Below are 26,044 nucleotides of genomic sequence, written 5' to 3' on the forward strand. Positions count from 1 at the left end.
AGTGTGAGTGCATTCCTTCCACATCCCCTCATTGCTTCCAGTGCCATTACCAGTTACAATACCAGTTGACCTACATCATTTCAGACATTCAAAGACTGAGTGAGATCTAATCCAATCCATATGGTCAGGAGTGTTATGAGTGACCACTTGGTGGCAGTAGAGGTTGTCAGTGCCAAAGCTTTTCACATCTGTTTCCCGAACCTCTCTAATATAGAGTTTATCTCCTCTGTCTCTCACTTCTCATAATCTTACCGTCTTAACTAGTGAGGAAGAAAATACTAATTGTGCATAACACTTTTTCTTTTTGCCATTTGCCATTTTTGTGATGAAACCAACAAAACCCAGTCAGAGGTCACATGTTGTTGGAGGCTGAAGTTTGACAGAAACAATGGAGGGAAAATGATCTGAGAGGTAGAGAAGGAAGAGCAAAACCATGAACAGTAATTTCAGAATTTCACCAGTTATCTCATTGTCATCAACAAGGACATTACAGTTGCTCAAATTTCTTCTGTGTTTAAAACCTCTGAGAAAAGCTCAGAAGGGTTTCAAGAAGTGTGATTTAAAACTTGTGAAGAACGGGAATGCTTCTATATGCCTTTCAAAATATAGCTCTGCCTGTCACAATGTGTCTCTCTAATGAAGTCTATTTTCACACTTGTACTGTAGTACATATTCTAAGACAGATGTTTATTGTTCTCAGAGGACAAACAGATCTGAAAATACAACATAAACATCAGAGAGTAATCAAGTATTATTTTTATTCTAAAGAAAGCTAATAATACAAATACTGTATGTCATTGAATCCAACAAGCTGACAGAACACAGCTTTATCCTTGTCCTGCATTATGTTTTTTTTTTTTATGTATCTGTATGACAGTGCTTTGTGAAGCGAGGCAAATCTTATACCATAAATACCAATCCATCTCTAAAACATATGGACTGTTAAAATTAAATGAAACATATAGATGCTTTGTGTTTACTTGACATGAACACTCATCCCTTGTAAGCTGGACATAAGAATGAGTGCCGCAGAAGCATTAGAAGAATAGCAGATTCAGTTGACTTTGGAGGGAAATCATTGACAAAGTCAATGAAGTGACTTGAAAAGAAGGCTGACAAATGTACATTTTTGAAGATTGTTGATGAAAAATGAATACAAAAGATAATTTCAGCAAGTTGTCAGAGGCAAAAAACAGAGTTTTATGCAGTGCCTGAAGATACACCTGAGCACTAAGAATAAGTAAAAAGCTGAAGAAATTGAGGTGGGATTAGCCTACTGCTTTCTGCATAAACTGAAGCTCAAATGTGTTGCTGTCTAGAATTCATATGAAGCAGTTGAAGTAAGACATGAAGAAGGGTAGAAGAATATAGAGTGCAAAAACTTTGAGAGATTAAACAATGAGTCACATTGTTTAATGAGTTGGGAGAACAAGCTACACAACCAGCAAGCTAGTGGCTATGGGAGGTGGCTAACCTCCCCCCAAAGAACCCTGCGCCATGGTCAAAATGATTTTGTGCATGCCCATGTAGTGGTTAATGATGTTACTTAGGCGTATGTTCTACTTTTCAAATGAAAGTGCTTTATTCAGCTAGCATCAGTCCCCACATGCTTGTTGTAGCAGCACATTGACCACGTCCATGTTATACCCCAAATTATCTATTTTGCCAGAGTTCCATATGGGGTATATGGGACTCTTGGCCACAGCACACTCACACACAAAAAAAATCCTTCTTTTTTGTCTCCAGTCTCTTAAATTAGCCTTTGATTATTTTCTGTCCCACCAACTGACTCATTAGAAAGAAATGTGCTGAGGCCTGATATAGTGGGATTGCAGCAATCCCATTGCATGATTCACTAATGCACTTCCCCAAAAGCTGTATGCTGGGATATTTTTCATATCCCCTTTTTATTTTTGCACTTTTAATATCTCATGTTTATGCATTTGGCTGAAGTTTCTAGGCAGAGTAGTCCTGCTCTGTGACAGAATTACTGTACTGTAACTGTGTGCAGATGCTGAGAGAGAACTGCGTGGACCCTTGTAGTAGCAGGCCCTGCCCATATCTAGAGTTACACAGTAACCGGAGTCTGTGGGGCGGGAGAGGCAGCTGCAGGGAGGGGGCAAAGCAACAGAGGGGGGTGTGTGTGTGAGAGAGAGAGTGTGTGTGTGTGTATGATGTGAGTTAGATAGAGAAAAAGAAAGCAAATACAAGGGTGTGTGTGTGTTTGGGGAGAAGGGGGACTTGAGTGCGAGGAGGGAGTTCCCAAAGTTTTCAAAGAGGGCGGCCCACATCGTACTTGTAAATGTGTTTGCAGAGGCTCATGATACACACAGCAGCATGCACACTGTCGCTCAGGTTAAGATGCAGGCACGCACATGTGCGTTGGCTCACGTGCAGAGGTGTTTCTCGACATGTTCGTGTTTCATTAACTTCACTGTCTCGGTCTGATGGTGGACTCTGGACCTGAAGGAGAGGCTGGAAGAGAAAAGAAAAGAAGAGAAGAGAAGAGAAGAGAAGAGAAGAGAAGAGAAGAGAAGAGAAGACAATGGGCAAAAACCAAACTTCCAGCTGAGGAGATGGACTGAGTGTCTCGGAGGACAAGATCTTGACTGGACATGGGCAGAGAGCTGTTCACCCTGGGGTTGCTGCTTCGTCTGGGGATCCTGCTCACTACCGTGTATGTGTGTGTCCATGTTTACCTGGAGACAGGTGGGAGGAAAACACCTGCACCTCTGGCTTTGGAACATCCCATCCAGTCTAAGATGAACCCGGGCCAACAGAGCAGAGCCAAGCGGGTCAGTGCAGACACAGAGGAGCAGGATAGGAGTGTGAAAAGGAGAATCTCCTACGTTCGAACGCTGAAGAAGGACGGTCCAGCTAAGAAGAGGGATGAAAGCAGAGAGGCCCCCTCACCTCCTCTCCGCCCACACAGAAAGGTATGTTAAAGCTGAATATCCCCATCACCGTCTGAGTTCTTAATTGCTGCGATTAAGATTCTTGTAAGGTTATCTGATCCTAAATCAGTGTAGAAGGAGACAGAGCAGCTCAATAAGGAGCTTTCACTCCATCTCCGTGAGTCACTGGCTTAAATCTCAGTAATCCCAGGAGGGTGATGAAGGAAGAACAGGCAGCAGAATCAATGCATGTTCACCGGGCGCCTCGGAAATGCTTTGAAGCTGAAAGAGAGAGTTTGTCACTGGAGTTTCTGAACTTACAAAGCTGCAGTTATCGATTTATTTTTATTTATTTTTTGGGTGAATGCAAAGGATTTGAACAGGTGTCAAAAAATCAAACAGTGGCTGTTTTGTGTCAGTAGCAAGTCTATACAAAGCCTGCTCTAACAAAAGGAGCATTCAGATTCAAAGTCCTTTAGAGCAAACAAAACTATTCACATACACACACATGCACACTCTAGGGGCTTGACCCTTGACTTTTGAAGGGTGTGTTAAAGCACCAGCTTAACAAAACTCCCACTTCCCGTCTCTTTTACTGTCTCAAGTGACTTTTCTTTTTTTTCTTCTCTCTTTGATTCATCTCTGCTCTCTTTCCCAACTTGGCAGCCTTTATTTTGTCATTTGATCTCTGCGTCCATCCATCTTCCTCTTTGTTCTCTTTCACCAACAAATTCTACCAACCCCCCCACACCAACACGTATAACCACAACAAATCTGTCTTTCTTCGATCTTGCTTTCTTCTCTATTGTTCTCCTTCCTGTTGCATTTCCCCCTCTCTGGTACTTTGGAGGTAAAATGCAGTATGTTTGTATTACATCTGTCTTTAAATCTTTAATGACTTAAACCAACTGAGTTTTCCTGTAAATGTCATGAAAATCACTGCAGGGTCTATTATGCTTCACTGAGAGAGATCAGCACTCATGCACCATCAATAACACATACCACCATATGCTCACTCTCCTGCTTCTTAACACAAAATTTATCACATAAGATGCCCTGGAGGGACCCTTAACAAAATTTCTGTGTCATGTGCTGCCACCGTTTAACTCCCTCTCTTTCTTTTTCACACTGCCTACATTTCTTCATGCTTTTTCTCCCCTTTAGGCTCACATCTCCAAGATCACTGCTCTTTCGCTCTGTCATGTTACCTTGTTCCTGTTCTTCGTGCTTCTCATCCTTACTCTTGCTTTTTCATCTCTCCTGTCTGTCTCAATTTGAAATTTCAGTCTCGCCTCCCACTTCTAACCCATATTCCTCTTTAGTTTTTCTCTCCCTTCCTTCAGCCTCTGTCTCTCTCGCTCTTTCTCTCTCTCTCTCTCTTCCCTTTCCTGCTCGCTCGCTGGCGCTCTCCTCTCGGCACATCTTCCTGCAGATGAAATAATGGGCAGGAAAAAAGCAGGACTGCTGCTCTGCAAGGAAAATGACAAGGACGCCTCCAGCGACCTTGATGAATAGCAATGAGGTCTTCAGAGTAGAAGCACAGTTATCAGTGGGCAAGGTGAAAAAGGTGAAAGTAAGTTTTTAAACGCTTAATTGCCGTTAAGCTTACAGTGTTTATACCATTCTAAGCACTTACCGATTTTAGCATTTCTGCATTTTATCATTTGGTTTGTTTATCTTGGCATTACATGAGTTGCAGTGTACTATATGAGAGCCAGCATGCCTTCCCCCAAGTCCAGGTGGTTGGATTGCTGTTTAAAAGGTATTGGATGAGCTCAGGCCAAAAGGGATCACACGTTTAGTGGTAGTTTATGTTTCTGTTCCCTTGCCATGTTTGGTGTATTAACTACAGTTTAAGTGTTTGCGCTTTCAGCAGACTGGGGAAGGACTGAAGTTTTATGTTGCTGCAGAGCATAAACAAACTGTTGGCGGCAACTCACAGTTATCTATTTATGAGCTGCTGTTTGCGACAGTGGTAACTTCATCCACAGGAAACTGATATTTGTATTTATCTACCCAGTAGTTTTTCACTTATTCAGTATTAATAGTCTGTAAAAACTGAACATCCATGGCCACATCTCTCTCATTAGTGATAAAACAAATCAAAACAGTCAATCGAACAGTTTATCCACTGATTAGGCCTAGAATAGATCATAAATCATAGAAGAGCAAGCTAGTGAGCTTTATGGAAAACTCTTAGAGTTTTGTAATGAGTGCTGAGTGCTTCCCTTTGGCTTTTTGTTCTTGTTTGCATTGAACTGACCTCACGGCTAATGTTTTTATTGATTGTCATTTAATTTAATGCAGTCTTTATGGTTGATTGGTGCAGACACAACAGACGCTGCCAAGTTTGTCACCAGTTTTAACTGTGTGTATATGTGAGGTCTGCATGGTGTTTAGACACAAGTAAAATGCCTTTCTAACGGACAATGCCACATTCATCTGACTCAATTTTTGTAAAATTTCCACGTTCACAACAACTACAAGGTGAAACAACCTCAAGAACACACTAACGTCTTTATCGTCCCTGCTGGTGTTGGTGCTGAAATGTTAAAAGTTGAGGATCTTTTTTTTGTTTTGGTGCTTTGAGGCTTAGTCTGAGCAAAACAAGGCAAGAACTCATTCAAAACCTCATTCAAGAAGCTAGAGTGTAGAAAAGTGACTTCGGTCTCCTTTGTGCGTGGATGCTGTTTATAGTATATGGTAAATGGACTTGTACTTATATAGCACTTTTCTAGTCTCTTGGACCACTCAAAGCGCTTTACACTGTAGGTCACATTCACCCTTTCACACACACATACAGTGCTAGGCACAGTGCAGATACATTCATACACCCAGTGGACGTATGGGGGGGACAGGTGTGGGTTCAGTGTCTTGCCCTTTGACATGTTGACTGGAGGAGCCTGGAATTGAACCACCAATCCTTCCGGTTAGTGGACAACCCGCTCTACCTCCTGAGCCACAGCCGCCCACGGCTTTGTGTGCGTGTGAGAGAGAGAAAGAGAGAGCGAGAGAGACGTCCATGAGCTTGTTTCAGTAAAAACCGTAAAGAAAATATCATCTTTAGCTGTCAGACTTCGGCACGCACACATTTTCTTGAATCATTCACTTCTTGTGGGCTTTATTCCTCGTTGTCAAAGGAGGAGTGGGATGAGTTGGTAAATTATAGACATATATGAAACGTGTTGGGCCAAACAACAGCAGCAGCAGCAGCAGCATAGATGGAGGGAGAGAGAGTGAGAGAGGCAGGCAGGATGAGAGAAAGACAGAGAAGAGCAGACACGACATTCGCTGATGACTCAGCCTGCTGATTTTAACACACTAATAAACAGACTGCTGCCCCCAAGTCACAGTGACACACACACATACACACACACAATGTAATTTAAATTTATAGCTGAAAGCTTTGAAAAAGACAAGTAGTTGTTTGGCGCTCATAAAGTCACCAGATGACACCATATGCCAACTCGGATGAATGTATTTACTACACCAATCTACTGCTACTGGGACTAGAGGAAGTGCAGCTTTTAACTAGTACCATTAAAATGTAACCTACTCTGAATAATTTTAAAAATAAATACATTATGACAAAGTACCTATACATCAACACAGCAGCTGTGTGAGGTGCATGAAGCCAACACGATGCTTGAGGGTGGCTCCAAAAACGAGTCAATCCCCATAGACTCCTATGTCAACATGGCCGACTTTGCAGCAGAAATGAACATGTTTACAACGGGGTGCACTAGATGTTTTGGTTTCTAGAGCTAATTTTCTCCTACATGACAATTGCACGGGGGCTGAAGTTTTATATAACTCACTAGTTTGCATTTTACTGAGGCTTAAAGCCATGCATAATAGATGACGTTCTGTTTTGCATGACAGGTGAGTGAGTGTATGCTTGCCACAAGCTGGCATGCACCAAAATCTGGGCTCCACACATTTTGCAGAGTCAGGTACTGGGAAGGCAGCGACAGAGTAACAGCCCATGCTAAGCCTTCTTCCATCCTACAGTCTATGGTTTGTGGTTCTAATTCCCTTGAAATAGGTGTCTAAGTTCTGTTTTTGCATTTTACAGCTCATCAGCACTGGCAATCAGATCTGGATTCATAATCATATAGTCTGGGCTAGAGAGGTTCTTGCCCTTCCTGTGGATTTTCCCATGTTTATTTCCTGCCACAGTGTGTTTTTATGGTGATTTAGTCCTTATCTGGACATAGTGGCCCTATGTAAAAAATGTCAAATGTTGGAGAGATTAGAGTGCCCTTTGAGACAAACTGATAGATGGGTTGGGGTTACTATGAACTCTTTCCTCAGAATCCTTTGTCATTTTCATGTTATGCAACTTCCTGTCTCTCATGTCTGAACATTCAATTAGCTGAGAAATGTTGCTGAAATAATAATGTCACACTGACAAATTGAGGTCTACAGTCAATAAGTAATATGAAAGTACAGGAAAAGGCAAACATTTATATTCATTAGACATATTTACTTTCTTATTATGTTTTATGTGTAGTCTGCAAAACATTGTCCACACGTCAGCAACCATTTAACTTCTTGACCCAGCAGTGAACAGCAACAATTGTCTCATTTCTCTCTGTGTTGTCAACTTTGAAGTGCACAACTTTCCGACAGTATGAAAATACAGACTGGACTTTATTTTAAATTTAAAGACCCTTTTTTCCCATATGTCCTGTCAAAAAAAGAGAGAATATAGCTGCTTTTACCTCCAGCTCAACTCGGCAAGCCTCTCTTTTCTCTCACATCTCTGAAGACAGTTTCTTCAGTATCTTCACTTCACAGCTTTGAAGTGATTTGTTCTTCACTTTTCTCTTAAGGCACTCCACCCGCACCTACCACTGACAGAAGTCTCCAAAATGAATGTAGGAATGAATATTTAATGTTAAACTGTTATCCACCCGTGCCCCCGTTCGAAGTTGTCCCATTTCGCAGTAGGGGTACTGCGAGTGTGAGAGATTTGGTACAGGATCTCTTTCCCAGAGTCAGAGATTTCTCCCAGATAGACCAGCTGTCATTCACATGTCACACGTGCTCAACCTCAAAAGCCCAGAGGCAGGCAGCGCTCATAACGCAGAATAAAAGTGGTGTCGTGGATTCCTCTCAGACAGGCCTTGTAGTTTCTGGAGATTTTCTAACATGAAACAGTGAGACAGAAGGCTGAAATGATCATCCAGGGATGTCAAGCTGACAAAAAGGCAATCTGTGTAACCCTGTGCAATAGCTGATCTTTTTATGGTTTACACAGCGTTAAATCATTAATAGAAAGTAGCAGTTTTCTTCGTTATCCTGTTGATTTTGGCAACAATGACAGCCTGTCAAAAATAGACAGTAAGAGACTAAGATGTTTCTATTTGTTCACTGACAGCCCTAGAGAAATAAAAGTGACAGGAATCCAGTGAAACAGATTTCAACACACACTGTTATGGCTCTGTTATGATTCTACTTAAATTCACTCTGTTTCAATAGAGAAGAATACTTGTGATTACGTTAATTGATTCAACCAAAAAACAAAAAAAACACTAATAACCCAAAGCAGCCTGCACTGTAAATGAGATGGTTTCTTTTAATTAGATGGGACACAAGTTCATTTATCCACAAGGCAAGTATTAATTACCTTTGTTCAAATAAGCATCAGTGCGATTCCAAATGAACACTGTGCTGCTGAGTGCGATGGGATAAAGCGAAAGCAGAAAAGGCCACTTTGTGCTGTCTGCGCCAACCACTGCCAGCCAGCGTTGGGCCCCCACTGGAATTTCTAATGCAGAAACCCGGTGACCTTGGTCATGTCTTGGAGAGCTGAAAGACCTCGGCTCAACGGAGAGAGGGAGAGAGAGAGAGAGAGAGAGAGGATGGGGGGTGGGGGGGTGTTAGCAAAGAATGAGAGGGGATGACTTCTGTAATCCCAAAGGTGTGACTGGAGTCAGTTCTCAAGCATCTTTAACCTCTTGCTGGGGTATCTTGGGAATCAGGGAATCACAAGAAACCATCAAAGGGGAAAGCCGACATGTCACAATCAGCATCTAGTGCGGCTGCACTCTGCAGCTTGGGTTATTGACTAATTCTTCAAAAAAGTTGCTGTAACATGTTAGCAAGATATTTGTTCAAGCAAAAATGTACATGTTTACTCACCATGTAGTCCATTTTGTCAGCGTGTCTTGAGTCTTGATATGTAAAGTTAGAGTGCTAAAGGTAAAATTGAAATGTAAATACAGATGAAAAGGTTTCCAGCAACATGTTACATCTTGCTTGTTCAATCTGTACAAAACCAGAAGCGTAAAAATGACAAAGTGCAGTTTTAAAGCGGATTTAAAACTATTTTGGATTATTTCATGTTCTGTGTAGGCACAGACAGCTGCAGGATAACCACCTCAAAGTGTGCGATCAGCCTTGAAAGAAGTATATACAGTGAGGTGCAACAACTCCAGGCGTAAGAAAGATCAGAGCAGGAAAATAAGGACACATGTTAGGACATATGAGCCCTTTGATTTCCTACATTTTTGCTACAAATCAAAGTGACATTCGCATCACTCTTTATGCAAACACTAACCACCCCAGAGAAGTAAACAATTTTACACGAGGCAAACAGCTTTGCTTGTGCAATGTAAGATTAGTATCCAAGTCAGACCAAAAGAAAACAGGGCCGACATGGAATCGTTGCCAAGTTTGGAGAGGAAGAAACACAAAGAGACCTTTTAGATAATCAATCACCCACTCTGCAAAGTTTTTAAGGCACATGATAATTCAAGGGCTTAAACACTGTGTCATAAATAGAAGTATTGAGGATCCCTAAAACAAGCTTTAGTTTTCAAACCTGTGACTGTGTAAAGACTGTTTTGACACTTGTGATCCTGACTTTTAAATATAGTTAGATGCAAACCTTGCCTCGGCCATGATCATAACCATCTGTTTGCAGATGGAGAAACACGGACCGCTCAATGCACTTTATGTGATTGACTGAATAAACAGTGGGTCTGTTGTGCGTGCTAACAGCTTTCGGACAAAGCCGCCCACTGGAGGGGGGAAAAGTCAGTGTCAAACTGTCAAGTCCAGAGTCCTGATCACACAATACTGCTCTCAGACATGGGATGCCTTGTTTGGAACATTCCAGAAAGTTTGCAGCCTCCCTCCCGGCTGATATAAATGAGCGCATTGACCTCTGAAATGGGACACCCTCGCTCTCATCTCATCCTCTCCAGTCACCTACACTGCCCCATCCTTGTACACATGCACTCAAAGAGAACCAGCATACCTGCTTCCAGCAAATGGCACTTTGTGCAGTGTCGCCGAAGAAAGCTGCCTAAGGTTTGTTTGTGTAGCAGAAAAACCATTTCGGTTGCATTTGACATGCACCTCAGCTACCTGTGTTGGCTTACAGAGACAACAGACACACAACCAGCGCCACTTAGCCCCCAAGAGCAGCAGAGAAGACCGCTCAACCTCAAGAACAATCATTTAAAGAGCCTGTTGTTTGCTCTCAGCCTTGTTTAAAACTCTTTCTTTGCCACGTCATCCCTGCCTGGCAAGGATATTTCTGCATCTGTCTCTCATTCTTGCTCTGAATCTGTGGTAGGCAGCTGATACCAAGCGATAATGAGAAAGGAACACATGGAGAGGAAGCGTGCAGAGTAGGGAGATGATATTAGGAGAAATGTTGGCTTTAAATCCCGCAAAACATTATCAATCATAGCTATGATGAGCTAGAAAAATCCTCCCTTGCCATGTCTTTCAATTTCCTTCTGTTTTCATTTTTCAGTAATCATTTATGTGTAAGACACAGACAAACTGGCAAAAGGTAAATTAATGAGCCGGAAAAGAAAATAACCCCCTCCCTTTGTTTATCTCGCTGTCACTCTCTCTCTCTTTCTTTTTTTTCTAGCTACATCTCAGGAAGGAAGCATCATATGGTGCTCAGCATGCTCCCTCTGCTCCTCCCAACTAGACATCAAACACAGATCTCATATCTGGGATAGTGTCCAAGAAGACACTAGCGTAGATGAACGCATACACACACACACACGCATACAGGCTTTAACTGCATGCCCGCTGACAATAAGTCCCCATCTGTCTCCCCGGTCGCTAGCCAAGAGGGTGCAATTCAAAGACAATATGATCACATCAGACAATGTGTCCTCAGTGGTGTCAATCTTTTTTATTTATTTATTTATTTAGTTTTTTACCAAGCTGCATCTCCTACACAACCACTTCAATCCATGCTGTGGTAAATGGAAGCATCTGTGTATGTCCTCATGCATTTATGAATACACGCATGAGTGAAGTTACCATGAAGTGACTGGTTGGTGGGGGGAGTGGGGGGCTGTGTTTCCAAGGCAACAGGCAGCTCTTGAGAGATTTAAGTTGATGGCATGTGCCAGGACAAGTCGAAAGAACACAGCGACTTTGATGTGGATGTGGTTTTTTGTTCGTTTTTTTTGTATATGTATGTGTGACTGTGTGTATGTGTATGAGTATGTGTATGTGACACAGGGAGAATTATATCTGATAAGAGCAGCTGAGAGCTGACTAGAAACCACAAATGACTGCAGGAATCAATTGACAAACCGACACAGACACAGAGCTGCTGTTTCTTCTTTAAAACCACACATAGCAGTGCTGGGTATATTTCATGAGGCAGTTAACAACCGTGATTTCCCACCGTGTAAAGTGTCTTAGTCTGTCATGCTACTTCACCTTTTAAGTCCTGCAGCCTAAACAACCACACAGTGCCTTCTGATAGGAGGGTATAGGGACAAGTGATATTTCCTCAGTCAGTGTCCCTATCTGTGGCAAGAGGGAAACCACAATTAACCTGTTGCTCTGTTACATCACCAGATTTCCTCCTATACCTCTGTCATAATTATTACCACCACTAGGAGTGCTTTGCCATTTGAATTCTATCTCACATGGGCAAGACACAAGAGTGTCGCATAGCAATAAAAATGTAACTATGGGCCATAATAAGCTGCATGCATCAATGACTTATGAGGTCATTTTTACAGAAGACAGTCTCAGCTCTGTGGGTCGTGTAAAAAACGGAAAATGCAGCTTTGTGCTTGCAAGATGCTTTTAAGGACACTAGTTTGATTTAAACTACACAGACTCAAAATGCTGCTGCCATATAGGAAATGGCAAAAAATGCTGAGTGAGAAAGGGTGTGTGCCAGTCTTCAATCCACTTTGATTCACAGCACATGGGCAGATACTGCAAAGTAGTCAGCAGAATGAGAGTGTGTGTGTGGTAATGCAACAGTGTGTGGGGCGCGTAACTGAAAAGACTCAATGTCATAATAGGTTAATTCAGCCTTTCTAGCGTTGCTTCACATGTTTTGCAACTCTCTCTCATTCCCTCTGTCACTCACTTATAGTTTCTCTCTCTTAAAGTAAATGCATTCAAGATGTTGGTTTGTTAGATTTCTCCTTCAATCGAGAAACAGAGTGGAGAAAGAGAACAATCTCTTCATCCTGCATCTACACCATCTGTGCCTTCGCCTCCTACTTTGTTCCCACTCTCCATCCCGCACACACTCAAAACCAACCCTGTCTGTGCTCATGTGTCCCTCCACTCCTTCACAGACTTCTTCCACAGCATTTGCTCTGCCTTTGAGACTGCGGCTCAACTCTTCAGAGATTACTGCCTTTATTAAAAAAGATCAGCGTAATCCTTCGCTTTAATTCTGTTATACCCTCTCTGTCTCTCACTGTATTCTGGCAGTGAGCTGGGATTGGCCGATGAGCCGGGCCTGCCGAGGGAATAGAGATGACTGCAGCGAGTGGAGACAGCTGGGTCTGGTCTGACTGCCTGTCTCCCCATCTCCCAGATTAGTCAGAATGATAGAGCTTAGTCAGGCTGATTCTTTCTGATTATCATGTGTGTATCATATAGTCATGCTATGCTGAGAGCCTGTAAATCCTTTTATTTTACACTTTTTTATTATGATTCAGATATAATAACCCTGAGAATTATAGACTTTGTCCAGTACCTGCTGATATTACACATTATGCATTTAATATTCACCTATATGAAAGTATTTACTTTTATGCTAGTATGCACTCTTTGGTCAGGTCCATTCATTTATCTCATACCTCCAAGATACAGTACGTTCACAGATCTACACTGCAAATTAAATGACAAGGCCTGTCAGGAAATCCTTTAAAAAGATCAAAATTGAACCGATAGATAGAGATAGATAGATTATCCCTCCCTGGAGGTGTCCTACATTGTTAACGTAAAAATCTTTTAAAACATGCCATTGAGCCACACAAAAACACAGGGTGACACGTTACTTCATTGCTATGGATGAAACATTCATTACTGTGGTTGGTTTTCAGCCAATATGCTCCATCATGACACTGCAGTTTTTGACTAACTCTACATGTGTGTTGTATTAATCTGATTTTACTTTTGTATTTCTATTTTTGGACTTCCCCTGGCAGAAAAACAAAGTAACTATCTATCTAGAGTTGTGTTTATCTAACCCACAGATAAAAATATTACCCAACAAATTCCCAGTAAGAGTCCAGCAGTTTGTGGTATTCACTATTTACTTGGCCTCTTCTAAAAAGTGAAACTTGGAACTGGCTACCAAAGACAGGGTGAGGAAGTTGGAAAGTATTAGGCCACACACACACACACACACACACACACACAAAAAAAACAAACACATTGTTGGCTTATAGATATAGAATAACAGGCTCCAAATCCATTAGTGGCGAAACAATCGAAACTTTTGTCTAGAATTTCTTACAGGGCTTATCTCAAACCCCTGGTCAATGGTAGCTATTATAGTAAGTGAGAACCTTCAAGACCTAAACCTAAATTAGATCAAGCTTCAACAGCTTGAGAAATTTTAGCATTTTTAATGTATGAACTCAATGAACTTGGCTGATAATGAGTGATTCGTACACAAGAACCTAATCTTTTCATGCCATCATCTCACTTGAATAAGTTGCAACACCGATAATCAAACCATCATCACATTTAGGACCTAATAATCCTGTCAAATGCTAATGAGAGATAATAACATTATGATGTACTATGTGGTATATGAGCAGATTTATTTGCAGTCTGGTAGTTATATTTCCCCCCATTGGAGCTTTATAGCCAGTTGGTATGAATGAGCAGTAAAGTCCTGTGACAAAGGAGACCAAAATGTCATTCTTCATCTTCAAGTGAAATAGCTGCATGGCTGTCACTGCAAATATGTGAGACTGAAGAAATATGGGGAATTTGCATGTGCGTATAATATATTTAAGTGTCTTTGATTGAAACAGCAACAGTTTTCCCATTAGCACAGGCCTCTGGAGTCTCTGACATGGTCTGTTCACATGGGTTCACCACCTACTACAAATCAAAGAGAGGTTAGTGTCAATCACCCACCAGCTGTTTCATTAAACTCCAACTTCTCTGCCTGCCCACTTGTCCATCGCACGTCTTGACCTTCAATTGGCACACAGCTGAGTTTTTAGCCGTGCTGTCAGAAAAATACCGCCTGTCAGAAGCACACATCCTAACTTCGCGACACCCCACAGCGTTTAAAAAAAGGAAAAAAAGAAAAAAGATATTCCACATGCTACTGAACTGAAAGCTTGGCCTCTTGACTGCACAGCTTCTGAAGCGTCTGGACTCTGGTGAGAGCAATTGCAAAAAAAAAAAAGAAATAAAAAAAAAGAGCAGCTGGTCTGCCACTCAGTCGCCCTGGCACTTCACCAACAGACGGGGGCTGACTTGGCAGCACTCCTTCTGTCGCCTTATGGTTTCCAAATGGGCAGACACAACTCACCTGTGGCTGGCTCCACCGTGACACTCGATACACTGGTGGCAATTTGTTTACTCGGGCACTGATTGTGTGATGTCCCCTCTGATGCTCTGACCACATTGTTATCGATTGTTAAGCTGTGTTAATTCATAGTGTAAATCCATACACAGGTGTTGAACACCTCTTTCTTTACAGTGAGGTGCAGTTCCTCCTCCAGCTGTGTGTAAATCCCTTTTTTTAAAATCTATTTTTAAATTCCCACCTCTTCCACTTCTTCTCACCTACCTTTATTGTTCTGGCAGACAGTCTTCTCTTGTTTTATCCAGCCATCTCTTGTTCACCCATCCATCCCCTTCTCCCCAGGGGATTATTCATGCTTGGCCTGGCTGCTAACACCCAAGCTGAGAGGCACAGATCCACTAACACACACCCAGCTCCATCAGGACATGCAGAGCAGGCAGAACGGCCCCATAACAGAGCAATCAAAAAATGAGACTTTTTTATAATCCTTTTTATATCCCTGAGAAATAAAAGGAGAAGTTAGGGCAATAATGTATCAGTTAAAGAGTAAAATTCAATTAAATTACTCCTGAAGTAAAACTTGCTCTATCAACTTTCTTCTAAAAATTAATTCAATTTATCTTTTTTCTTTTTTTTTTATTTATTATTACCTGAGTCTTCTGCTTTCAGTCATAGTACTTCTGTTCACATTTCAAACCATTTCCGGCCTCAGATCTTTACTGTCACAGAAAACAAAGAAAGAAAACACCTTTTCAAATCTTCAAACTTCCACTCTTAATGCACTGTTTACCCCATCTTTCAGTGCTTTCACCTAAACTGACACCACCTTTCAGTTTCTACAAGTCCACACAGGGCTCTTCCACCTCAGCAGACCTTTTTAGCTCAACTTTCACTTACATTATAACTTCTTTCAGTGTTTGAAGTTCAACTGATACTTCAGTTGGTGCAAACTCAATTTCTTTCCCAACATTTCTATTCTAATTGTCATTTCAGCTTTTCCTAAAAAGAAAATGTTTTAAGCTCACTTAAGATCATTTTAGTGTCCATATAGCAATACCTGACAGCATTGTACCACACCAGCTAATGCACTGGCACCAGTTCCTTCCAACACCTTCAGTTTGACTGCGCATCAGACCTCACTTCATTACTCACAGTTTCAGCTCAACTGTAACTTCAGTTTTACCCACTGCCTCATTTCTTGACATTGAATTGAATCTTTCAAATTTACATTTAAACCTTCACTTCAGCTGGCACTATTTTTTTTGCGTATTCAAACAAATTTAAATGTTTGAAGTGCACATTTCTATTCCAATATCATCTGACTAGCATAATCAATAAATCCCTATATCCATAAATGACAAGGCAACAGCCTTAAATGCTGTATTTGCACTTCTGTCTAATTTTCTAATTTCATGGAACTAAGGTCTGAGGGGCTGAGGCTCATCAGCTCTCAGTGATGTTCTGTGTGTTTGTTATTAACACTGATTACCTCTGTTGTCCCTGAGGTGAGGATGACTTGTTGTTGCCTGACTGAACATGAGGCTTTAGACTAATCGCATCAATGCTGCATGATGATTCAGCAGTTAGTAAGAGCTCGTGGGCATGTATAGTGTGTTGAGCATAAATACAGACAACACATTCAAAACTCAAATTAGGCGAAGAAGGTTGCACAAAAGCTGTTTAGTATCATGTGTTCTTGGATAAAGATTATTTTTCATTTCCACTGAAATAAACACGAGAAAAATAATTGCAGCCTGTGAGGAAAACACACTCTGGTTGTTAGCTTGAGTTGTACAGATGTCAGTCAGACAACTCCAGGGCAGTGCGGCTTCCATTAAAATCTTCACTGACTAGAATCCCTGGATGCACACCTCGCCCCTGGGCAAAAATGTGCCAATAATTAAATTTCCGCTGTCCTGTACAGTTCACGTAGTATGCAGATGTGTGTGTATCTGTGTGTATGTGTGGGTGTATTTTCAACCCTCATTCTATCCTTTGTTTCTCCACTTCTCCCACCTTCTTCCTTCCTGCTCAGCTCCACTTTATCCACCGCTACCTCCCAGTGAGTCCATTGTCCCAGATATCTGCCCTCTGATCAGCAGTCCTGTCTCAACCTGCAGCAGCCTGATGTATGGGCCCTGACAGCTGAGCTTTGCAGGGAGGACTCAGTGAGGAGATGAAAAGGGCAGCATGCAGACAGAGAGCTCTGGGAGCTTTCAGAGTCCCTGAGATGCGGAAAGGTAGATGTTATTTGTCTACGTGCAAATAACAGTCTCCTAGACTGATGTGCAGTCTCTGTGTCTCTATCAGGATCTCTAAGCTTCGGCTGCTGCATCTTTAAAGTGAAGTTGATTGGAATTGGTATTTTTCTTTTCTTCTTTTTGTCAGTTATTGTTTTTCAGATTGCGGGCTTTGCCAGAGAGATGCTTGCTGTGTGGTCTGAATCAATATTGAACAACAAATACTCCACATGGAGGCTGAGTCAGGGGAAGAAGTGAGAGGACATCACACTTAATACTGACCCAGCAACCACTGAATAGGCACAGGATCTGTCCTGCTCTGTAACACATTAATGAGGACATGAGATCAAACATGAATATACATTTACTTGATTGAACTCTCTGCTGTGTGGCTGTCTAATCATCTTCTATCATTTATGGATGTACCGATGAAACAGTGCGAGATGTATCACTTTGAAACAGATTAGATGCCAGCATCACTGTCAAACTGATTTTAAGTTATTTTGCTTTGTTTTAACGATGACAGTCTATCCACTGAATGACACTGCTGGAACTGCACAATAAGCTGCAACTCTGTGTGATGCTTAACAAACATTTATCCTTCCTACTGATTGTGCACCCATGTGACCTACTATTTTTGGAGAAATATTGCAGAAACAAATGAAGGAATTTAACTGAATCCTTCCAAAGAAACAAGCTTAAAGTTAAAACTGATCTAAGACACAGCTCCCTCTCTTAAAGGGATAGTTCACTCAAAATTGAAATTTTGAAATTCATAGTCCTCCGTGCCTTCTCTGAGTTACAGCGGGGCTCCGTGCAGCGCTGCATGTCCATATGACGGTTGCAAATGGATACCACTTTTCTTGTAACAAAAAGACACACCAAAAAACATCCAAATACCTCCATAGTGCTCGTACTGTATGTAATGTCCGTCTTGTATTGAAGCCCCGAAATGAAAGTGGTATCCATTTGCAACCGTCATATGGACATGCACTGCTACGCCGAGACCCTCTGTAACTCAGAGAAGCCACGGATAACTCTGAAACTTCCTTGTATCCTACAACCTTTATCCAGTGAGGAGAGAGAACGGCATGAAGGGCTGTGTGTGCAGCCAAGGGATGCGTGTGAATGTGGTGACGTAGGGACGAGGACCAATAGATCCATGATGAGGGCGTGGGGCTGCTAACTCCATTGGCTGACAAGAAGTCAGCCAAAACGACCGGATCGCTTAATTCTGCTTTAAGGCCATTGTATCTTTCTTTTTTTCAGTTATATTTTGTAATTGTATTTTTGTATACGTGTCCATTTAACTATCTCTCTGTCTTATATTTTGGACTATACCATGTCAAATTTCTTGAAGGTGTATATGGCTGCCTAGCAATAAAAGCTGATCTGATTCTGACTGCACTGCAAACCAACTTAAATAACTTTTTGATTGTACAATAATGCAGTATGCATAGTGATTATACCATGTTAGTTTTGTAATGCAGGGTTCAAGACGAAAAGACCAGGATTTTAAGTAGGAGGAAGAGAAGGAGGAGGAGATCAGTATACTTTCAATGCAAATTACTTTAAAAAATTTGCCACTCCTTTTCTTCATTGCCAAGCTGAGAGAGACAGCTTGAATGAGTGACGTGTGTGTGTGTGTGTGTGTGTGTGTGTGTGTGTGTGTGTGTGTGTGTGTGTGTGTGTGTGAGAGAGAGAGAGAGAGAGAGAGAGAGAGAGAGTGTCTTTTGTTTATGTAACAGGCAAATCTAGAAAATCAAACTGCAGAAAATTAAAGCTATGGTCTGAAACCCACACATGAAACATCCATCACCCTATTTGTCCTGCAGGGTAATTAAGTTGTTCATGCATCGTGGGTGCAATTGTTTTAAGACGGTGACACTGCAGAGAGAGAGAGAGAGAAAGAGATGGTGGCAGAGAGAGGGTGAACGATAAAATGAGTATAAAAATGTTCCAGCCAGAATGGGGGGGTGGGGTAAAGGGAAACAGAGGGATGACAGGTTGCAGAGAGAGAGAGAGAGAGGAGGGGAGGGGAGGGGTTGAGGCACAAGAAGCATTCAGACGTTTTGACACGCTGCAAATCGATTTAAGGCCGAACGCCAAACATTGACTCGTGTTGTGTGGATCCAGATCTGTGGCCATTAAAGGGGACAGCTGATTGTGTGTGTTAGCAGGTCCAGGGTCAGCATGAAGGAGGACACATGTTGCTGTTTTAGATAATGTGTTAGCAGAGTGCTGTAAGTGTAAGTGCATGTCCATATAGAGCAAATGCATGTATATCTGTCTGCGTGTGCACAATTGCAGTGATTTAAAACATAAATGGTGTAAATGTGTATTTGTGTGTGTTTGACCAAACTGACCTGTGCATGATCTTGAAGATAATCAAACATCCAAACATAAACTTTTAAGACAAATTGCACTAAAACTCTTATTTTGAATTCAACAGGATGATTGCAAATGAAAGTGTTTAAACTATGAAGTCCATTGTGTTGTGCTTTCCATCACAATGTAAACTGGAGGGCATGAGTGGAGCCATGGAAACATGGGAGTGAATTCCATCACAAGGTTATTTTTCCTAAACCTGATGTCACCGTGATGCCTTTTACAGACTGTTAACCAGATGTGCCAACAGCATCAAACAAAGCCAAACATGATCTTGTTAGCTAAGCCAAAAAAAAAAGATGCATGCACGGCTGTGGAAAATGTGAGAATAAACTGCAGCGCTCATAAAACTCAGAAGAAGGTAGGAGTGTCTTAGGGAGTTGGCTTTATCATGAAATCATTCAGAGTGATTTACACCACAGCTGCTAATGAACGCTTGGCCGCAGCGTTTGACCCGAGAAATAATTGTGCAACCAACAAATGCATCATCGCAGCTCTGCCTTTTATATTCTCTCCGTCTCATCGTGGCCTCTCCTCTAATCGTAAACAGACACATTCCTGCAGAAACGAAGCAGGCTGCAAGGCAGAGCTCTGCCAGGTCTGAGGAATGTGATCACACAGCAAGCTCTTCACCAGGCTCTGCTGCACCAACCCCTGCTACAGCACTGGCTGATGATGAAGTCTTATTTTTCCACTGTCAAAAACAGCTGGACTAATTATTATTTTATCTGTACCCTGCAGTGCAGGATGCGTAAGAATAAATAGCAGTCAACATTTTTACTAAAATAACAGTGGAAATGAACTTCAGTGGTTTATTTGTCACTAACACAGGTGGGAAAAATAAAATCCTCCACTGAGCACATTGTGACCTAGTTCCATCACTGGTGCACAAGTGGCTTATAATACCTGAAAGAATAATGCTCCCTTTGTTGTTGTCCTTGTACTGGATTTTTTTTCAGTGGCCTACTTTGATGTTGGTTAATTGTCAGTTTTTATGCTCTTTTTTATTCCTAATCATCACCTTTGTATATGTTTGTGTGTCTGTGTGTGTGTGTGTTTTCCTCCGCAGACTCCTCGGTGGCACATAGACCTGGAGCCATGGGCCAGTGAGAGTCATTCCCTGGAGGAGGAAGCTAAAAGGTTCCTCAGCTACATCACAACGCCACAGGTGAATCATAATCATATGTGTCTGTGCAAAATCTGTGCATAATCATATGAATTCTCACAGGCTTGTAAAATTTGAGCTTTAAATATTCAAAACATCTTTTGTACTGTGTGGGACAAAACAACATTAGTAATCAATGTAGCCATTGGTTATGGTCAAATGCAGGTTTTAATGTGTGAACAAATGCCGATATATCTGAACAACTTTTACTTTACTTGATCGTCCTCGTTTCAAGATACTTCACACTTCTGTCCACAGTTCAGATGTTGAATTACACAATTACACTTTTATGAAGTGTGGAGCAAGTCACAATTAAACCATACTCACAGTATTGTATTGTAACATTGTAACATTAAGCAAACATACCAGCATATGTGTACAATTATGCACAGTAGACTGTCTAAATGCATTGGGTTGAAGGCTCACCGTATCTGATCGGGGACAGCAGATATGAGGTTGCAACAGTATTGTGAATGTGTGCAACAGAAAACAGGCTTGTTACTTTATTGGTACAATATGCGCCTGTGACTCCATGTGAAAAGAGTTTGAACATGTCTTCAGAGAGTACAGAAAGTGCTGCTTCGTCAGCCTACAGGCCCCATTCCTATGCTAATGTGGTCACTTTTTAGTTTTTAAATACAGTATATTTAATTCTGTAGATCTGGTCGTGCAGGATATGCCTCATCTCGAAACCTGGCTGATCTGTTTGAAGCTGTAAACTGATGCCTAAATACACCAATAGGACAGTGGTTTGATATAACTGGAGAATCTGCTGCTATTGGAAGGCAGGAAAAGCTTTATTTTGACTGGTCATTGTTATGTATATCAGTGTGAAGCTCAGCTGTCAGTCCGTGGCTGAGACACACTGGCCCCCCTTTTCACATTCACCTCAGCCGTACAGTATTTGTCTTGCTCGAGAGCACACACATAATTCATTACTCTATTGATTACCATACAGATGGAACTCACAGCCCCTCTATTCATACTTAATCAATGAGATGTTGTGGTTGGTTTGTTGGTCTATGTCACAATTAAATTACCTCAAATCGATTAAGACGTTCAGCTGCATAATTTGAAATATATTGAGACATTGACTAAACCCTGAATTCTGTGTCCTCATCTCTGTTGTGAACACACACATTTTCATTTTTACTGTCCCTCAAACACAGATGGACATTTTTTTCTTTTTGTTATGGGTAACATGTGCTCCGTTTTTTGTTTTTGTTTTTTATTGTAATGTTATTGAAATTGGCTCGGGGATAAATCAGTAACTTATCTTTCTTCCTCACACAGCGGAGCCAGAACACAGAGCATTCCAGTCCAAATGACTAAGCACTTGTTCTGTATCTTTCACAAAGCAGACATTCAGCTCATAATGAATTAGCCCCGGGATATGCGTGTGTGTATGTGTGCATGTGTTTGTGTGCATGTGTACACATACATGCAACCACTTGTGTGTATTTGTGTTTGTGTGTGTGAAAGCAATGAGACAAGGACAAGAACAGAGAGAAAGGGATTGTCTGAGCGAGCGAGTGTGTGTGTGTGTGTGTCTAAAGTGTGTGTTTGTGGGAGGCTGTTGAAGGGAACTGTCCGTCATAGACACTGACAGGCGAGGGTGGAAGGAGTTGGTGGGGGCATAGCAGCATCCTCGGCTGTAATGCTGACTGACACAGTGCCTGGTGGAGCTGCTACTCAGAGTGATGGCTTGCGACACAACTGTCCAATCAATAGCAGTCAGTGTATCTTATATGCACCAGCACACACACACTCACACACACACATAGACAGATAGGAGAAAGTTCTTCTATGGTAACATTTTAAACATCCCGAAATGTGGTGTAGATCACTTTCTCCGATTAGGCTAACAACACGAAATAATTACTGTTCAGCCATTTTAATGAATTATTAATGAAAACATTGTTTCAGGTCAATTTCCACTGTTCAGTATTAGTCTTAGTGCAGCAGCAGCAGTCAGCAGTTCAATGCCAACAGCAAGTCTGCAGATATGAAGTGGCAAAATAATCCAGAGTGATTTTGTATTGGGTTGCAGAGTGTGTATTGCGTGCTGATGAATGCTCTCAGCCGGAACACATTAACAATGACGGGCATAATGGAGCGTGTTCCTAATTCATTTAAATACATTACTGCACCACCCACGTGTACAACGCAGGGCTTGTAATCTCTGGGACAAAAACACATCAGGTGACTTTTATTCTTGGTGAAAAACGGCGTCACTGCACTTGACTCCCTGTCTGACCTGTCACCTAAAGGTCTGATTAGACCGAGGCGTTCATTTAAAGGGCAACACAGGAACAAGGCTGTGCCAGAGATTTTCTTTAAAGCTGTCAAAATCTAACTCAGGTGGCCTGACAATGTAGACGTGAAAGTTCGAAATAGAAAAAAAAAATGTAAATTTCACCGTCTTTCTCTGACAGCAGAATATATTTGTAGAGCAGGAATCATTTCTCCATCCATCATTGTTTTTACTTTGCAGTGATGTAGCCGAGAGGCACATTCACATGTTCACACCCAAACACACACACACACACACACACTATGTTGTTTACACTTGAAAGCCGTACAGTAGAGCAGCACACAGGTTTATGTTTCACATCATCCTGTCTAACCCAATATTGTTCTTTCTTCTGCACACTGAATCTCTGCAGCAGCCGGAGCCTTAAGACAGGAGACAGCAGCTCCATTGCAAAAGGCTTAGTGGTTTATAAAACTGCAGGTGTACAACGCAAAACCAAACATTTAGTGCATGTATGTAAACAATTTATGCAGGGCCATGCTCCATATAAACATACAGAACTGACTGTAACATCATCACAAACATACTAATGAGGTGTAGTTTCTGAGTGAGCAGGAGATGAGTTGAGAACATGGTAGAAAGCTGAGCAATAATGAACATTAAAGCAATGCTATAGTTATTTTGCTGTATTAGAATTGAAGCCAATTGCTTTATGGTCTTCTACACTTCTTCTACCATACACATACAGTCACACGCTGATGATACATCAGTGTTTGGGTTCAGTATCTTGTCCAAGGACATTTCAACAGTTGAGCTGGACAATGAAGGAGCAACTCTACTCCCTGAGTTCTAGTTTGGTCACTGAATTAATAATAATAATAATAAACCCTGTCAATCTACACTCACTGTATGAATTCTGTCAGTATATTGGGTACTTGAAGAAGGAATACCTCCATTTCCCTGCTCTCTCACTGTGCTGTAATAGTGAAAGACTTGGCAATTACGGCTGATGCGTCGGTTCCAGCTGCGCATCTCATGATGAATAGTCCGCATGTTGTAGTTTTTGCTCAGAGGTCCAAACCAAACACAGACACGTGGCCAGTGAAAGGTCAAATTCAGTAACAGTTTCCAATGATTTCTAAGGTTTATCTTAAGACACCAGGAGGAAAAGATGTTCAGGAAAAAACACTGCAGACAAACTGCCACAGCTGACTTTCAAATGCTGCTGTGAGTGTCAACTGTATGTTCACACATAACCTCCATACACAAAATCTCTCGCATACTACAATGGTGGTCGTGAACGCTCACTGTATACAGCTCATATGGTTCAGATACTCACATTTACTTTGCAATGTTTGCTTCTTGTGTATTACTGAACTCCATCCATGATTTAAAAGCACAAGGTCAGACGCTCGGCAGCTCTTTGGGAACAGGAGCATTGTGTCAACACTGGAGAATGTCAAATAACAATACAACTCATTCCTCTATTTCCCAGTATAGTGCTTGTTTGGTTGAGACTTCAGACTGCACATTATATCCACACGATGCAGGGAGATGCTCTGAGCACTAGAACAACTTTGGCAGGAACCTTTGCTCCTTTGTGATGTGCAAAATGTTATAACATATGTGTGTTGTGTGTCCAGGTGCTGTGCTCACCATTGGCTGCTGCTGAAGAAGCTGCTGAAGAGGGATCCAAGGGGGCCACAGGTGCCTGGGTGGTGTGCCTGGACCCTAAGTACAGCCTGACCCACAGGATACACAGCAAACACTGCAGGATCTACTCTTTTGGGTACAGACACACAATCACAAACATGAGCTCTTGTTTTACTAAGTTTGTGTGGTCCCTAACACTTTGACAATGGTCTTAACCTTGACTACCACATGTATAAAATTAACATTCAGACTAGAGAATCAATCCTTAATGTGTTTAATGTCTTATTTAACGACATCTACAGCCTGTACAACAGCTTTGAGACATGTACAGCATCTAAACGAGTGATGGGATTGTTCACAGAGCTGATTTTCTTGCAGTCGGTGATGGTGAGTCATCTGCAGATGACAGGGCATCTGGTGCTGTGACAGGCTGTGATATATCTAGTCTCAATTGATGCCACCGTCACTTCACCAATGACAATTTAGATTTTTTCCTTCGTTATAAGGCAGAGAAATTCAGATTTTCATTCACTATTTCTTCAAAAAAATGGGTTATTGGGTATGTTCCACACTCTTTTCAGTGACTCACAGAGCTTGTTTTTATTCAGGATTCTGTTTTTTATGTCAGGTTGCAGTTTGGTTTCTTTGTATGCATATTCTGAACAACTCTGTGCAAACTGTTGTGTAACACTATAATGAGAGTAAAGATAATCCTCCTCTCTCTCAGCCTTAACTATAAACCCACCTGGAACGTCACATCCACTCCACTCCACCTTTGCTTCCTTTCACTGAGTGGCAAGTAATCTTGAATCAAATCAGCCAGGCCACCGAGGTATTTGACCTTCTTAAGATTGTAGAGTCAATCACTCCCAGTTGGCTCTGTGTTGTGGATCAGCTCGGCCCGCTCCCGCCCCGCTGGGTCTCCGCTGAGCTGAGGGGCTGCAGAGGTCTGAAGGGATTTGGCTGCAGGAGAGAAGGAGCTTATTAATTTGACTGTTGAGAGACAGCACAGGTGTGCTGGCATCAACGCAGGCAGGGGCTCGGATATGGACGCAGGAGGGAAGAGGGGGGTGTTGGGGGGGCCGTGTTTCTGCTGGTTCTGGCTCTGTGCCTCTCTAAGGAGGAGGGGTCAAGGGTCAAACGGAGAGACTGAGGGAAAACAGTTCTGATTTCCTCTGGCTGACTGATGGAAAGTCACTCATGCAGACAAGCCACATAAAAAAAAAATGAAATAAAAGGGAACGTTAGGCTAATATGATTTAGGCAAACGTTTCAACATTTGACCTGAATATCAGCTTGGGAAAATGTGACTCACTGCTCTGATTCTTTTTTCAAGTCAATGAAAGCTGCATTACCATTTTTTTTTCTCCTATCAAACTGATCCCTTAAGACCTTTGGAATGAATTCAATTTATGCAAAGTCGCCCTCAACTCTGGCTGATGCAGTAACAGTAAGGAAACCTAAAAAAAAAAAAAGTCATAATAAAAAAAAGAAAAGAAAGAAATCCTATGGAAAACAGAAACTTTACAAGCCAAAGAAAGAGAGCCAAATGTAACAATCAAGTCAAAGTGAAGTTCCACTCTTCTAGATACGCCAAGTGAATGTCTCCTCTCTGTGTCCCCCATTCGGCCTAGATTCATGGTGCACTCATCCCCACAC

General features: G+C 41.7%; 1 protein-coding gene across 1 annotated transcript in view; it reads left to right on the forward strand.

Annotated features, from left to right (window-relative positions):
* Positions 1–2,147: 2,147 nt before the first annotated feature.
* Positions 2,148–26,044, forward strand: part of mettl24 (methyltransferase like 24) — a 34,049-nt gene continuing 10,152 nt past the window's right edge. The window contains exons 1-3 of the mRNA XM_085770055.1: positions 2,148–2,936; positions 20,383–20,481; positions 24,376–24,521. Coding sequence (XP_085626181.1) covers positions 2,616–2,936; positions 20,383–20,481; positions 24,376–24,521 — 566 coding nt within the window. The 5' untranslated portion in view covers positions 2,148–2,615. The remainder of the gene's footprint in view (positions 2,937–20,382; positions 20,482–24,375; positions 24,522–26,044) is intronic.

This window comes from Trachurus japonicus, chromosome 24 (assembly GCF_045865225.1).
Source record: "Trachurus japonicus isolate A0001 chromosome 24, Traja_1.0".
NCBI lineage: Eukaryota > Metazoa > Chordata > Actinopteri > Carangiformes > Carangidae > Trachurus > Trachurus japonicus.